The sequence below is a fragment of the Berghia stephanieae genome, chromosome 5, assembly GCF_034508935.2.
Source record: "Berghia stephanieae isolate SIO BIC M18660-M18661 chromosome 5, UCSD_Bste_1.3, whole genome shotgun sequence".
NCBI lineage: Eukaryota > Metazoa > Mollusca > Gastropoda > Nudibranchia > Aeolidiidae > Berghia > Berghia stephanieae.
In genome coordinates, this window is record NC_088364.1 from 16968915 (window position 1) to 16985133 (window position 16219).

Below are 16219 nucleotides of genomic sequence, written 5' to 3' on the forward strand. Positions count from 1 at the left end.
TTGCTGTTTAGCCATTTCTTTTTATATACATTAAATATATAAAAGAGCAAAATTGATGTATTTGAAGAACATTTTTTGACACATCAAATAGTGAAATTCCATTTGAATATCTCCTAGTCTAATGTGTTTATAATTATTTAAAACTGTTAAAGAAATTTAGAAATACCTTATGTTTAAAATTTTTAGTCTACAATGAACACAAAGTGACCACCCAGTTGTTTTTTGTGTGTTTTTTTTCTCCATCATAACATATAACAATTTTTATCAATATTTCAGTGGACTGTGGCTCTGGTTATGAGTACAACTACATATCCCAGTCGTGTGACATTTGTCCACTGGGATACTTCCGTGATGCTCTGACACATGCACACTGTTACCAATGTCCTGTTGGCATGACAACTGTGGCAAAGGGAAGCACTTATTGCGTGGAAGAACCTGGTAAGGGCGAATATGATCCTATTAACTGTTGTTCTTACACAGAAATCTAATCCCAATCAGAGCATCATGGTGTTTTGCATTTGCATTCGACCCATTCTAGTACTGCTTACTCAATCACAAAGTGGCTTGTTATTTCTTGCCCTCCTGGTCCTCGCGTTCCTAGGATGGATCATGTAAAAGCTTTCCTTTTAATGGTGCAGTCTGGTTGTATGTATGTCTTAATTCATCCCAGCCTAAATGTTGATGATGATGATAATAGTAATAAAAATAATTAATATTAATAATAATAATAATAATAATAATAATAATAATAATAATAATAATAATAATAATAATAATATAATAATGATGATGATAATAATAATAATAGTAATGATAGCCTTAAGGCGAAGAAGAAAAAGAAGTACATATGTAAAGAGACTCTAGTCTTTACCTCACAACGCGTTACAAAACTACTACTACTAATAATAATAATACACATTTATACAGTGCTCATTCTCGTCTAAAACGCAAGTTCTGGGAATTTTACAATATAAATTATCAAATTTGAAAAAAAAAAAACAGAATTATTTTAAAAATTTACTACTGGAAAATTACTAATCATTACACAGCCACAATCGTAGGCATGTCTTTTTATCTTGAATTTATGATTTTTTCGCCCAAAAATACACTCTTTGTTGTCTGCAGCAGATCTGCTTTACCACATTATAAGTAGCTATTGTTCTAAAGAACCGCATAAATATGCATTAAATTAAATTACTTATACAGTGAAAAAAAGTAGAATTTTTAAAAGACGACAGTTTTCTAATGTTTTGCAAAATGAAATTTTCTTTGGCATTTCATAAATGATATTATTAGAAGCAAATTCCAAACTTTGAATTTATTGAGAGATTTATCCTCAAAGTGTTTTAATTTTGTTCTTAAATATCCTGTTACAATTCAAAATTAAAAACAGATTTGATAATTGTTTCTTATCAAAAGCAGTGACAATTACAATGGACAGCCAAGATTGAATAAGGTGTCCATAAACAAAGATAATACTGAAGCAAGAATATCTTCTAATAAATTCTTTAAAGATGACTAACATTCCCTTTCCATGGTTTGCCTGAGTAAGGAGTTACATTTGTGTCTAAAAATTTAAAAGAGCGAAATTAAAACAAATTACATGGTTACTCAAAATCATTCATCAAATTTTAAAGGGGCCACAACTCAGTAAGCAGTAAAGATACACATCAAATTAAAGGAATGAAAGTTGTTTTTTAAAAATACATTTACTGACAACTGGTACATTTGACAATTGTTCAAAATGACTTCCTTTTGTAATTTGGTGTGCACCATTAAAAATTTGATAATATACCTTTCATTTGACACTGAATAGTAATCAAGTTATGAGTAGGTATATGATAAATAAGATTTGTTTGTATTTATTTATGCTTATGATCAACTTGTCTGTAATGAAGATATTCTTTATGCACTAACTGTTTGTTTTTTGTTTTTTCTGTATATACGATATTGTGTATTTATATTATCCATGCATCAATTTGATCTTTTCTTTTGTTTGTATTAACTATTGTCTATTTATATCTGCATATTATGACAGGGTATTCAATGGTCTTTTGACCTACATAACCCGAAATGATTATGATAAATGATATAAGAGTTAAGTTTAGAATTAATCGCTTTAATAAATGTTATCCTAATAATTCATTCTCGTCATGCCAATTTTTTCTCCAGATGATGTTGGTGAGAAAGAGGATGAGAGAGTGATGATCGAATCACTGGTTATATTTGATGTGGATTCTTGTGAAAATGAGCCTGTTGTCTCGTCTGTCATCAAGCAGGTGAGGTTAGGCAAATAGAAGTATCAAATTATTAGTTATAATATAACTATATAGCAGCTGTCACTCCCTAAAATCAATATTAAAAAGTTGTTGACCTTTTGACTAATAAAATTATTTTCGAGGAGAATACCAATAAATCCACTTTGATACGATCAATTGAAGTAGTGCTTTAAACTGTATTTGTGTGATACAAGATGATCACTGAATATCCAGTGCAATAATTAAACCAAAAAAAAGTAAGGCCAAGGAAATAAAGTTTGAAAAAAATTTTTAACAGTGGACATATTTGGGGATTTTCTCAAAAAATTTCCGCTGATTTTGCAGTGTCAAACATTTTCCTCTGATAAAAGCTAAGGTCAAGTGCTGGATCCGTGAAAAAATCACCATCATGATTGTGTCATATTTTGACACCTGTGCTCAGTTGCATGAATTTTGGTGACACTCCCATTTTTATGGCGTCAGTCTAGACAAACTGACGCCAGATGTCAAAATTGAGACAAGGCAATTGATGGTCGAAAAAGAAGGGAGTGTGGTAGGTAAATGGGTCTAGATTTTATTTGTAAGTAGCCAAGAGTGGTAGTACAGTTAAAGTTCCATTTAATAAAATTATTATAACTTCCCCCTAATGAGAAAAAAAAAACGCCCCATCAATTAAACTACTCTCTCTCTCTCTCTCTCTCTCTCTCTCTCTCTCTCTCTCTCGCTCTCTCTCTCTCTCTCTCTCTCTCTCTCTCTCTCTCTCTCTCTCTCTCTTTCACTCTTTCTTTGTCCCTCTCCCTCTTTTTCTGTTTTTCTCGTTCTATCTTTCCCTTATCTATATATCTCTCTCAACCATTCTTCTATCAATCTTCATGTTAACTTTAAAAACGTCATCTGGTTATAGAGAGATGATATTAATCTGTTACAATGAAAAGAGTGTTCAACTTAGTTTACTCTTTTTACCTTTGTTTTTACAATGTTTAACAATTTTAATTTATTAAAGGTACTCCAGTCTTATTTGTAAGATCCATAACCACTGAGCTACTGTAACAAAGATAAAACAAGTAAAATCAAATACTTTCAGGCCTTTTAATAATAATAATAATAATAATAATAATAATAATAATAATAATAATAATAATAATAATAATAATAATAATAATAATAATAATAATAATAATAATAATAATAATAATAATAATAATAATACTTTATTGCATCCCAAAAAGGAAATTTTTTGTACAGACGTGTTATAATTTACACAATAAGATAAAAATACAATGGAAATAGGATGTATATATAAAAAAGGAGCAGCTCCATAACCAGAGCTGCGCTTTATAATATGAATAATTTCAACACTGTAAAATAGTTAAAACTGTCACTATAAATTGAAAATTGAGAATATTGCAAAACAAATAAATTAATAAATAAATTAATATTTACATTTTTTGAAAGTAAAAATGAGAAATAATTATATAAATTGATTATTGCTTGTTGTTATAAAGCCTAATACTGGACGGCAGAAAAGATTTTCGGTGTCTCTCTGTTTTCGTTGAAATAGAGAAAGGGCGACCACTTCTTTCTGACATAATAACTGATGGTCTTAGTGGATGATACTGGTCATTTAATATTTTAGATATTTTATTTATACAAAATTTCTCATATAAAAGATCTACATCGTCGACATCATTTATATAGCGTTTAATGGATTTTTTAATATTTGAATTTATTTTGTTCCTTTCCACTGCTAAGCAATTGCCTCCCCAAGCTATTATACAAAATGACAAAACACTTTCGATTACTGCTCTATAAAATAATATGCAGAGGGTTTTATCCATTCTAAACTGAGAGAGTTTTGATAAAAAATATGTACGTCTGCACATCTTATGCCTAATTATTTTCAAGTGTTCATCCCACTTGAGCCTGTCATCAATCGTTACACCAAGGTATTTGTAGTGAGGAACTCGCTGGACGAATTGATCCTTTAATTTTAACGGTTCTATCGGTTCCTTCACTCTCCTAAAGTCAATCACTAGCTCCTTTGTCTTGCTTATGTTAAGCTCTAGGTGGTGGGCATCACACCAAGACACAAATCTATCAATTTCTTGCCTATAAGCCACTTCGTTGACCAAAAGTTAATTTTTAATCTCTTGAATAGAAAGTATTTATAAAAAATTGTTTTAAGGAGAGGACAATTCATTAAAAATTTACATAAAGTAATATCTCCACTCTTAAGAATAATTGTGCACTAGAAGTAGTAATATAATATACGAAACTATGATATTTTATAGACTGATACATGTTTCTCCTGTTTGACAAATTTCCATTATCATCACTGAAGAATGGATGTATACTGGAATAATATGATTATGATATACGAAATTATTATATTTTATGCCATGATTTTGTTAGAGTTTGAGCGATTGGCCGATGCATTTTCCATTAATTTATAACCAACAGACACTAAATGGGCTGGTTAAGAGGACAGCATCTGAATGGCCATTGCTTTGTCATGAAGAGTGTTACAACTTGCAACTGCACAAGTATAAAAATTGTATAATTGGTAGAAAGGGACCTGGGGGTCATCTTTGGATTAAAGTGCGGCTAGATAATGTCTCGTAAGTTTTTCATTTTTAGTGTTGAAAGATATATAAAATTATTGGTCAAGGTTTATATGTATATATGTGTGAGAGATGTGATGATCAGCAGGATAAAAATAACTTTTAAGATATGTATACGACACGATCCATTTTGCAGAATTCGAAAATGATTTACAGGCTCTTATTAACAATGTGATGGAGAACAATTTGGGTTTAGAACTTATTGTAGAAAAAATTGACTGTTTGTCCTATGCAGAAAATTTAAGGCATAAGAAAGATAAGTAATGTACAGATCAAACAAACAAATATCTTTCTCTACTTAAGATACACCATTGCAGGATACAGTAAAAGCATATAAGATATCAAAGGAAGAAAAGCCATGGCTGTGAAAATCTTAAGGGCATAATGGAGAACAGTAAATCAAAATTAATAATGTTACAAATACATATGAGATCTGTTCTCTTGAATGGCTGTGTGTGTGTGTGTGATTGGGTGGGGTTCCTACCTCCCATAGTGGGCAGGGAGGTACTTGCTGTGTCTTCTATCCCCCTGTACCTGTTTTCCAACATGCTTTCAGTCTTTGTCTTGGAATGAGATTACTGGGTTTTGTCCTGGCCCTGGCTTGAGTCCTAGCTGGGAGGGAAACAGTCAAATGCATAGTTATTGTTTTGGGAGATGATATTTTTTTTTCATTGTAAATCATCTCTCTGTTATGTAATATTAAATGTGTTATTTTGAATGTATAATGCAAGCATTTGAGAGTATTCCTCTTTGTTGGATCTTGTGCTTGTATCGGGATGATACTTATAGGTGATCTCAAACTAAGTACATTGGTGGTATGCTCTTGGAATCTACATCTGATCCCTATTTGTTCCCAGTTCCCCTATGTCTTATTTTTCTTGGGTGCTTTAATTGTAATTCTAGAACTTTTTACTGTCCCATTTTCTTCCTTTTTACTGGCGCTGATATAACCTAAATGTGTTGCAAGCGCCGTAAAACCCTTAAAAACAAAAACAAAAACAATGGCTGTGTGTGCCGTAAATTAATAAGTCTCTGAAAAAAGAACTGCAGCAGGGGAAACGTTGATCAAGGGAGGATATAATTATTTCTTAGATTGGCACACTTGCAACCATTATCAAAATGAGAAAAATCAGACAGATAGATGCCTTGGTCACGTTTGCCGAAAGAATCGTATTGAATAGTCAGTGCTAACAGCAAGAATATATATATATATATATATATATATGTGTGTGTGTGTGTGTGTGTGTATAGGTAGTATGTGTATATGTGTATAGGTGTATAGGTAGGAATTTATCTAATCATAATGGTGATTATTACTAGTGTCAGTTGTAGTAATTGTTGTAATAGTAGTTGTTGTCCTATATATATATATATATATATAAATATATATATATATATATATATATATATATATATATATATATATATATATATATATATATGTGTGTGTGTGTATGTGTATGTGTATGTGTGTGTGTATGTGTATAGGTAGTAATTTATCTGATCATGCATAATGGTGATGGTGGTAATATTAGTAGTGTCAGTTGTAGTAATTGTTGTAATAGTAGTTGTTGTCTTTCATTTTTACGTGTTATTAGTCTGAACAGGCATCATAGAGATTTTATCAACAAATCAAATTTGTTTTTCAAATTTCATGAAATTGATACATTTTTTAGATCATAAAAATATTGCACTTTTATTGTTTCTGTCAATCCTCTTTTTTTTTCTCGTTACATATTAATTACAGTCACAGCCAGTCAAAATAAATCAAACTGGCTATCTCATGGATTGCAGATGGAATGTGGCAGTGCACATAATGTGATAGATTATTTTACCATTGCTCATTCATTGAAGGATAATTCTGCTTGTGCTTCCATGTCTCGCAAACAGCAGCTTTACAATTCCTATGCAGAAATATAGATCTCGTGCTTGTTTAACTATTGTCGTTGTAGTTTTGTCGTTGCTGTGTTTGTTGTTATTCTTGATGTTGCAAATATTATTATTGTTGTCCCTATGATGATGATGAAGCTTTTCTTATTACTTTCTTATTCTTTTTATGTATGTGTTGATCTGAGAGTACAAGGATAAGCAGTAAGAGGAGGTAGATGAGGAGAAAAAATAGAGGATGACAGAAAGGTTTTTTTTCCTGTATTTTGTCTGATTTCCCAATCGTTTTAGATTGTCTACAGACAATGGTCAATATGTCAGACTATCCAGTAAAGTGTTGGAGCAGGCTCTGTATCAAAATGAGTTTTACCAGGTCCTGGTAAGTCCAACTATAGTATCCGATTATATTAAATCAGTATAAAACGAACAACATCACTTATGTGGTGCACTACTCAATGTTTCATTTTATGTCCACTTTTTCTTTTTTTATCTCTTCCTTCCTTCTCCTCCTCCTCCTCCTCCTCCTCCTCCTTTCTTTTGCTCTATCTCTCTCCCTCTCTCTCTCTCTCTCTCTCTCTCTCTCTCTCTCTCTCTCTCTCTCTCTCTCTCTGTCTCCCTCACCCCCTCTCTCTTCCCCCATCTCACTCACTCTCTATCATTCTCTCTCACTCTCTCTCCTCCTCTTCTTCCTCCTCTCCTCCTCTTCCTCCTCCTCCTCCTCCTCCTCCTCCTCCTCCTTCTTCTTCTTCTTCTTCTTCTTCTTCTTCTTCTTCTTCTTTCTTCTTCTTTCTTCTTCTTCTTCTTTTTCTTCTTCTTCTTCTTCTTCTTCTTCTTCTTCTTCTTCTTCTTCTTCTTCTTCTTCTTCTTCTTCTTCTTCTTCTTCTTCTTCTTCTTCTTCTTCTCTTCTCTTCTCTTCTCTCCAGGATAAGTTTGTTATATCTGTATTCTTTGTGAATGGTGGAGCAAAGTCATCTCGGAGCATTCGCTCAAGAACGACTACTCAACTCAGGTGTAAATGGATACCTACTTCCAGGCCACAGGCAGAAAAGTGATAAAATACAAAATGTTATCTAAAATGCAACTTGTATTGAATGGCAACTTAAATCCATAAGGTCAGGTGGGTGAATAAATGAATCCTTGGAAATGCGAGTTTATAGATTCTCATTTTTATTCATTTATCCCTATTTGTGAGATCCTATTTTACATTGATATCATATATTTCATTCAAGATGCACATATCATATATCAGCTCTGGCTGGTAAAACTATAACAGATGATTATGACCAATTTTATTCATTTACATAAGCCCTTAGGCTCCCAGTAAATCATAGCTTTCCTCAATCAAACTGTTTCTCTCCCACCAGGTGTATTCCTTTGTTGAACACCGTCAGTTTTTTTTTGGTCTTCTCCCACAGCTTTTTATTTTTTTGAGATCTTTCTCTTCTTCCCCCTAGTGGATTCCATGTCATAACCGGTCTGGTTGATATTTTTCAGAGGATGTGACCAGTTCATTTGCACTTGCATGCAATTCAAATTATGCAAGTCTCAATAATGACAAAAGACTATCAAGTGTTTGGCTAGCAAAAAAATAACTATAACTCTTATTGCGCCATTAGTTGTAATTTATGTATTCTTCCTTATAGGGAGAATATGGTGTCAGATTCAAGGGCTTGGATGGCATGACCACAACAATTGTATGTCAGAATGGTTCAGCATTGAGTAATGGAGATTGTGGTAAGTTATGTGTTCATAGGTCAATTGATGATAAATATATTTAAGAGATACTGCTTCACAGTTTACCATAGATCATTAAGTTCCAAGTCCTTTAAAGTATTTATTTTTCCTTGTCATTACATTATTTCCACATTCCACATAAAATGGGCACATGGATCCTTAACAATATTTGTGATGATATTACGTATGCACTATTATATCGGATAATTACGTACACACTTAGTTTACAATTCATTATATTGAATGTAAGTTGTCAGTGATCAGTGGAGAAGTAAAGGAAGAAGCATAGTTTGTAAATTTCCGTTGTTGTTATTGTTTCAAACCCACAAGCTATTTCGGCTATATCTATATCATGACAATCTTTGAGGACATGGAATCAAGCTGTGATTTTTGTGAATGGCTCTACAAGCTAGAGATTGTGGCAAAGTTGCAAAATATTGCCAATTTAGAAATTTTTGTGCTGTTGTTTTTCTCCGAGTCTGCATTTGCTGTTTATAAACAATTGTCTGATGAGGACAATTTCCATTATGGAAACCTGAAGGTTGGTGCAAGCATTTGGCCTGAACAGATATGTAGCCTATAAACAGTTGCAGAAAAGAGTGTTAGAGATGAATGAAAGTGTTGATGTGCATGTTGCTGACTTGAGGAGACATGTATCATTAATTGGACAGACTGAGCCTGAGCCCCTGTTAAAATGCTTACCACTGTGTCTGTCCAGTCAAAGTCTTTGTCAGTTGTAGAAAGTTTGAGTTTGCAGGGCATGCATGATATTGTTGAAAACAGGCTCTTCTTCAACTGGTCCATGCGCAGCTGGTTGAATTAATAAATCGATGAAACCAACCTGTTATACATGTGGTAGTCAAGGTCATGTAGCCAGATACTGTACTAAGAAAAGAAGGGGCGACACGCTAAGAAAGCCCATTTGTTATGGATGTGGAGCTACTGGGCCCATTAGGAAGTTTTGTAACAAGAATGTAGACGATGAATTCTTGGGGTCATTGTGAACTTCGGATGTTCCTTGACTGTAAACAGTAAAGAGTTGTTGATATTTGTTAATGTTTGTCTAAATGGGACAGTTGGTAAGGCTTTGGTTGAGCCAGTTTCACTCAGTGATGCAAGAGTGTTAGGACTGAGAGTTTGGAAAGATGAACATGGATGTAAGGTTTGGAAATGGGACTCAGAACTGCCTGTAATTAATGATCATTTGACAAAGATGGAGTTATTCTCAGTGTTCGGAAAGTAAGTCGGTCATTATCCTGTGGCGGGTTGGCTGAGGATAACATGTAGCTAAGTGAAGAGGCTGGCTAATGAAACAAACTGAGATGAGTTAGTGAGCGAGAAAGTTGAACACGGAGATAGTGAGATCCTGCAAAAAGTAATAGACAAGGATCCTGTGTGTGGAAGGTGGTTAGTTGCAAGTGGAGGTAAGGAGGAATGCATTGCTTGGTGTGGTGCTGGCAATTTTGCCATGGGTGTATGTGTTGAAATGGATGGTAAGATCATGGAAAATGCTGCATGGTTGAGAAAGGAAGACGATGGGTCGCACATAAACGTTGCAGAGTTGGAAGCCGTTTTGAAAGGCTTGACATTGGCATTAAAATGGAAAAAGACTGAAGTTAAGTTGATGACAGATTCAGCTTGCGTTCATGAATGGATTAAGTCTTTGCTGGATGGCTTTGGTCGATCAAGAGTGAGTGGATTAAGTGAAATGATAAGGAGGAGATAACAGTAACACAGTTGCGGAATATGTTGTAAAACTCAGGATTGAGCTTGTTCTATCCAACAAGAATGTCACTGATCGAATGATGCGGGTCCCAAAGAGGTGGCTTGAAGATAAGACTGTTGTGGGTATGAGATTGATGGAACAGAGGGGACAGCTTAATTAGTTGAAAAGCAGCTTGGATTGCAAATGAGTAAAACTGTTGAAAACGTTGTAAGAGACTGTCAAAGATGCAGGTCTATTGATCCAAATCCCGTAAAATGGGAGCATAGTACGTTGGACGTGACAACAGTGAGGGAGCGATTGGCAATTGATATTACTCATGTGACAGGATTACCTTATCTTTCCATAATTGATAGCGGGCCCTGTAGATTTGCCATCTGGAGAAAATGAAGAAATGAAACTCCGGACACTGTCATCGACCAACTGAACATCTTCAGAGAAAGGAGTGCTCCTTTTGAAGTGCTGAGTGATTATGGCCCTGCCTTAAAAGAAGGAAATTGCATCTTTTATGGAGACCTGGGGTATTGACCACAAGTTCAGTTGTGCATACAGATCGTCTGGCTATGGTTTTGTTGAATAGAATCATAGGACAATAAAGAGAATGGTTGTTTGATCTGGGAGGTCGGTTGATGACATGTTATTTTGGTACAAACAATCCTTATAGAACAGGAGATGTTGTCTATGTGAAGCCAACTAATGCACAATATAACAATGAATGGGAGAAAGCAGAAGTAACAGGCATTGTAGAGTTAATTATTAAAGTGAACAGGACAAATCGTCATGAGTGACACTGGTGAAAAATAAGTGATTGGGGTGGTATAGGAATCAATGCCATAAAAATATAATTGTTTTGGCATAGTTTTTTTTCCTATTTTTTTTAAATTATCACCTTTGATACAGTGTCTCACATCATTTGTATGATAAGATAATATCCTCGTCATATGAGCTTATCCCTCTATCAGGGGTAAAGACCGTCAATCAAAATCTTCCATCCTTATCTTTTCAAACATTTTCCATCTGAGGTCAGTTTTCTGTTTTTTCTTGAGTACTCTACACCAAGTGGTGCTCTGTTAAATAAATGGCCTCCTGTTTTCCATTATTATTATCACCCATGAATCTTCCACATCCAGATCCTTGTCATGCTGGTACCTTCCATAATGTGTCATCGTCTGCCTGCCAGAAATGTCCACTGGGAACGTATCAAAATCTATCAGAAATGACATCATGCATAGAATGTGAAGGGGCCACAGTTACAATTACATCTGGTGCAGAATCGGCTTCTCAGTGTGTTTGTAAGATTTCTGTTCAGTAATTGCTTAAATTAAATACAACATATTATTGAACCTTGAGTGGTCTGTTTTATAGAGATAAGAAATCCAAAAATTCCATTTGAGCACTTTATTATCATAATTTATTAGTTAAAAAATGTTAACATTAATAGATCACTATAAATTACTGCACCTTTGATTATCGATTTTGTCATGTAACTAAGATATACAGAAAAACAAATTGATAAAAACGAGTTTTCCATGGTTGATATTGAAATCACGACTGGGTACTGATATTCTTTTAAGTATATATAATTTAAATGACCATAATTTCATCTTACATGTTTTCTAGCAATATGTTTGACTAAAATAATGATGATGATAATAATAAAAACTAAAATGAAAACAAACTAAAGCTTGTATAAAGCGTAACATCCACTAAATGTGATCAAAGGGCTCCTGACCAACAGCATACATAACATATAGAACGAGACATGATGCCTGTTTGGTGATATTACATTTTTTTTCTGACAGAGACAAGGCTGTTAACGGCCAGGTACTCATTTTGCACCCGAATACGGTGAGAGAATGTGAGTAAAGAGCCTTTTCCAAGGACTCAACTATGCACTGAGCAAGGCTTAAATCCAGGACCTTCAGATTAGAAAGCAAGTGTCATACAACTAGACAACATAGCCGCATATAATAATAATAATTATAATAATAGTAATGATGGCAATGAATTGATTTTTAATCCAATCTCTATGGTTGGAAGCCCCATTTGGTTGTGTGTCATTCAGCAATCCCATTAATATATTCTCATGAAAGCATTTGATTTACCCTCTGCAGCTCCATGTGATGCCAAGCCAGGTTTTTGTCACAATGGAGGAGTGTGTCACTGGTCAGAGGAAGACAAGTTGTCTTTGTATTGTCAATGTTTTGATGGCTACACAGGAGACAGGTGTGATGTCATCACAGGTATGCCTCTAAACGTTTTCCTCTATTTATTTATTTACATACATACATATATATGGGGGTGAAGTGGCTGAGTGGTTAAGGCATTGCACTATGACTGTGTTATGATTATTAAAACTTAATTTGCTCACTCTGTACAAAAGGGTGATTCCTGTTGACATCAGGTATTTGTTTGTTGATTTTGTTGATTTGTTGATCGTATCTTCTTTCGTGGAATGCCCAGGCAACGGTATGTAGTGTTGTTGGACTGAAGGGCGTAATTTAAAAATAAATATATGGCTCATTCTTCCATTATTGTTTATGCTAGTACAGACTGTTTTCAGATGACAAATAGACAAAGCCAAAAACAAATTTTAAAATTGAATGTTTGCAATTGTATCGCAAAAAGAATTTTAAAGCTTAGTTGGGCTTGGCATAGTGATTGAATGCTTTTTGCACACATATCTGGGTCATGAAAGCTTAGAATGAGGCAATTTTCTTCCCTGTTTTCATAACATAAAAATATGCTAAACATAAAAGGGCAAATAGAAAAGAATGAGTTTATTTATTCATTAGCTAAGTTGATGAATTAAATGTGAAATAACATTAATGCAGAGAAAGAGGAGGATTACTTATTTATCTCTTTGTAATCGCCTGCTACATTGGCATAAGGAATGTTACTGCCATTCGTCCACATTCAATGCATTTTTCAAAAGCAAAATAATAACAAACTATGGATGCTAGAAATGTTATAAACAGTTGGAAACAAAACATGTTCCATGTTGATGAAGCAATAGAAGTAGAAGTGATGTAATGCTATTACAAAGAGTTTAATTTATGCCCGAGTCATGCCTTTGAAAAATTAATCCATTTTGAAACGTTCCTAACGAGTTACTTATGTGTTTGCAGAAGTATTTTTTCATAACTGGTGTGATTTTATTATGGAGTTTGTCCTTCCAGTGCTGGGAATGTTACATTAGTTTATTCCGTAGTTTGTCCACAGTAACGATCATTTTAATTTAGGTTTTTATGACACTTTAGACAATAACAAATTGATTTTTAGCTTTTAAATAGCCAATATCAACTTATTTTCTTGTTGCTTTGATTATTATAGAGAAAGAAATGTGTATAGTGCATGGATTGCTTCATGGACGAACCATTGATCTGTCATTTTGATTTCCTCATTTCTTTTGTTCATCATTTGATACATAATATAAAACTTCTGTTGACTGCATAACCCCATGCCATTTATAAAGCAGTGCTGCATACCGTGAATATTCATTATGACCAACTGTTTTTCTCTCATTTGGTCTTATTGGTTTTTGAAATCTCATTGTTTGTCCCGTAACATTCCTCATGTTTGCGTTACTGAATCAACTTTTTTAATATGATAAGCTGACGCTTATGAGTTTGTTTTAGAGTCATTTCTTTGATTTAATGTATGTCGCAGCATATAATACAGTGCTAAGTAATTTTTGGGCTTTAGAATGACCTTTTTGATTTGTTCACTTTAATGATCAACAGTCAAAAACTGAGAAGTGCCTGAGGTCAGGAATTTCCCAAGCTGATGTGGTATGCTTTGCTCCACCTTTGGAGCAAATTTCAGTTGTTTGTGATTATTTTGTAATTTTAAGCCAATGTTGTATTTTGTAAACAATATTGGGAGAATGGCTAATTCTCCCAGGATCTGCACAGAAGAGAACTTGAGTGAGTTTCAGTCCTCACAAGCTTTGGGGGGAGCAATATACAGCAACTTTAAAAAAGTGTCTCTCTCTTCTTCACCAGTAAAACCTAAGCAGGCAAATATTCAAAACTGATGTTTGGTTAAAATACATTCATTTCAAAAGAAAAAATATATATATTTCTAAGCGGTTTAGAACTTTGTTATAGGATGACCAAATGACCACATAACCATTCCATGCAAACTGTGAATCTCATTCAAAAAATTGTTGAATTATCAATAAAGATGCTAGTGTTGTTTTTAATAATGAAGAAATTATGAAATTGTGTCGTGTCTAATTTGCTTGCTGTCACAAAAACATTTGTAGCTTTCTGTCACGTGTATCATTTTCCAAATTCGTGAATTTTCTTTGCCTCTTACTTCACCGTCATGCGTTTATAATCTTACAGCTAATTGGTGTTATTTCAAAACAAGGTCATTTGAACCTAATTGTGAACAATTTAAATAAAGCTGGTTACTGGCATTGGGTGATTAAAGAAAAAATATACTCTAAATTCCATGATTATATTTAACTTACACAATTTACGGCTTTTTTTAAATTGAAAATTTAGATCATAGCTTTTCATTAAATTTTAACAAGTTTCAATCACTCCAATATGTCCACTTTATGGAAATATAATATGCCAATAATAATAATATGATGTTTTAATTCTGAATTTTGCAAAAATTGACAAGCTAACATGGAATTTATCACTTTTCCCAGATCCTTATGTGGACACAGGAGTGATTATTGGGTCATCTATTGGAGCTGTAATGGTGATCCTTCTCTTTATACTCATCATTGTTGCCTTTGTAGCATGTGTCAGGTATGTTACAAAACTTCATAATTCATTATGTGAATCCAAGAAAACAAAATAACACAAGGCTTTCAAACCAATCCACTCTTCAGAACAGTAAACCTGATATCCCAAATTACCAATGGATTGTGGGCATTTTAAATTCTGCTAAGCCCTATGTAAGTGTGACTGTGTGCGTGTGTATTAATGAGTGTGTGTTTGTGTGTGTGTGTGTGTGTGTGTGTGTGTGTGTGTGTGTGTGTGTGTGTATTCACGTGCATTGTTTCATACATGTCTCTCTTTGTGTCACTGTTTATGCTGTTATTATTATTATTATTAAAATTATTATTATTATTACTATTACTATTGTTGTTATTATTATTATTATTATTATTATTATTATTATATTATTATTATTATATTATTATATTATTTTTATGTTATTATTTTATTATTATCAAATATGAAATGCTATAGCACATTAGTTAATGAAGGATAAATTATGCTTGTTTCAATGATAATGGACTTTAAAAAAAGATAGTTTACGGATAGGCTTAACTGAAAAGTCTTGACCTCCATTGAATATTTCCAATTGTATAAAACTCACTAGTCTAAACTATACATCAAAATGTGCGTAATTTATTCCTCTATTAGGTCATCATATTTTGTTTAGCTGCTTTTTCTTGATTTTAATTTATCTTATTTGAAAGAACCCTTATTCCAACATGTTGGTCAAAGAAATCACGTAAAAAAAAAATAATGCAATAAACAGAGAGAGATGTGCACCAGTAAACATGCATAAATCGCTGAAACGTATTTATGATGACTGCTGTGTTGGTATTCGAACAGTTCAAGGTCGGTTAAGTGTTTAATGGAACTGATGCTATTTCCACCAAAATAAATGAGCAGGCTCGCATTCATCCACAAACTGCATCGAGCGAAGCAAATCAAGAACAAATTGACACACTTAATCAAGCCAATCGTTAGATAAAACAATCTGACATTTTGCAAAGGCTTAGGATTTTATGGAAGAGTTGAATATATCGTTAGAGAAATCCTGGGTTACGAAAGTAATGTGCTCTTTGGATACAGAGAATGTTCACACAAATGCATTACCCATTGAAATAGGAAGTTTTCTTGAAGTCGTAGAACACCCAACTTACAGTTCCAAATTACTTTTTCCTTTTCTTCAGACTTATATCTGTCATCTACATTTTTTGCGGCCGCAAATATCAGGGCGATCCGCAAATTTTGGCAAAT

The 16219-nt window shown here is 33.5% G+C and overlaps 1 protein-coding gene across 1 annotated transcript in view; it reads left to right on the top strand.

The window, feature by feature from the left end:
- LOC144972502 (uncharacterized) overlaps positions 1-16219 on the top strand; it is a 42476-nt gene that overhangs the window by 25101 nt on the left and 1156 nt on the right. Inside the window, exons 12-19 of the mRNA XM_078913780.1 lie at positions 277-438; positions 2173-2279; positions 4719-4876; positions 7058-7145; positions 8410-8500; positions 11354-11515; positions 12338-12466; positions 14887-14989. Coding sequence (XP_078769906.1) covers positions 277-438; positions 2173-2279; positions 4719-4876; positions 7058-7145; positions 8410-8500; positions 11354-11515; positions 12338-12466; positions 14887-14989 — 1000 coding nt within the window. The remainder of the gene's footprint in view (positions 1-276; positions 439-2172; positions 2280-4718; positions 4877-7057; positions 7146-8409; positions 8501-11353; positions 11516-12337; positions 12467-14886; positions 14990-16219) is intronic.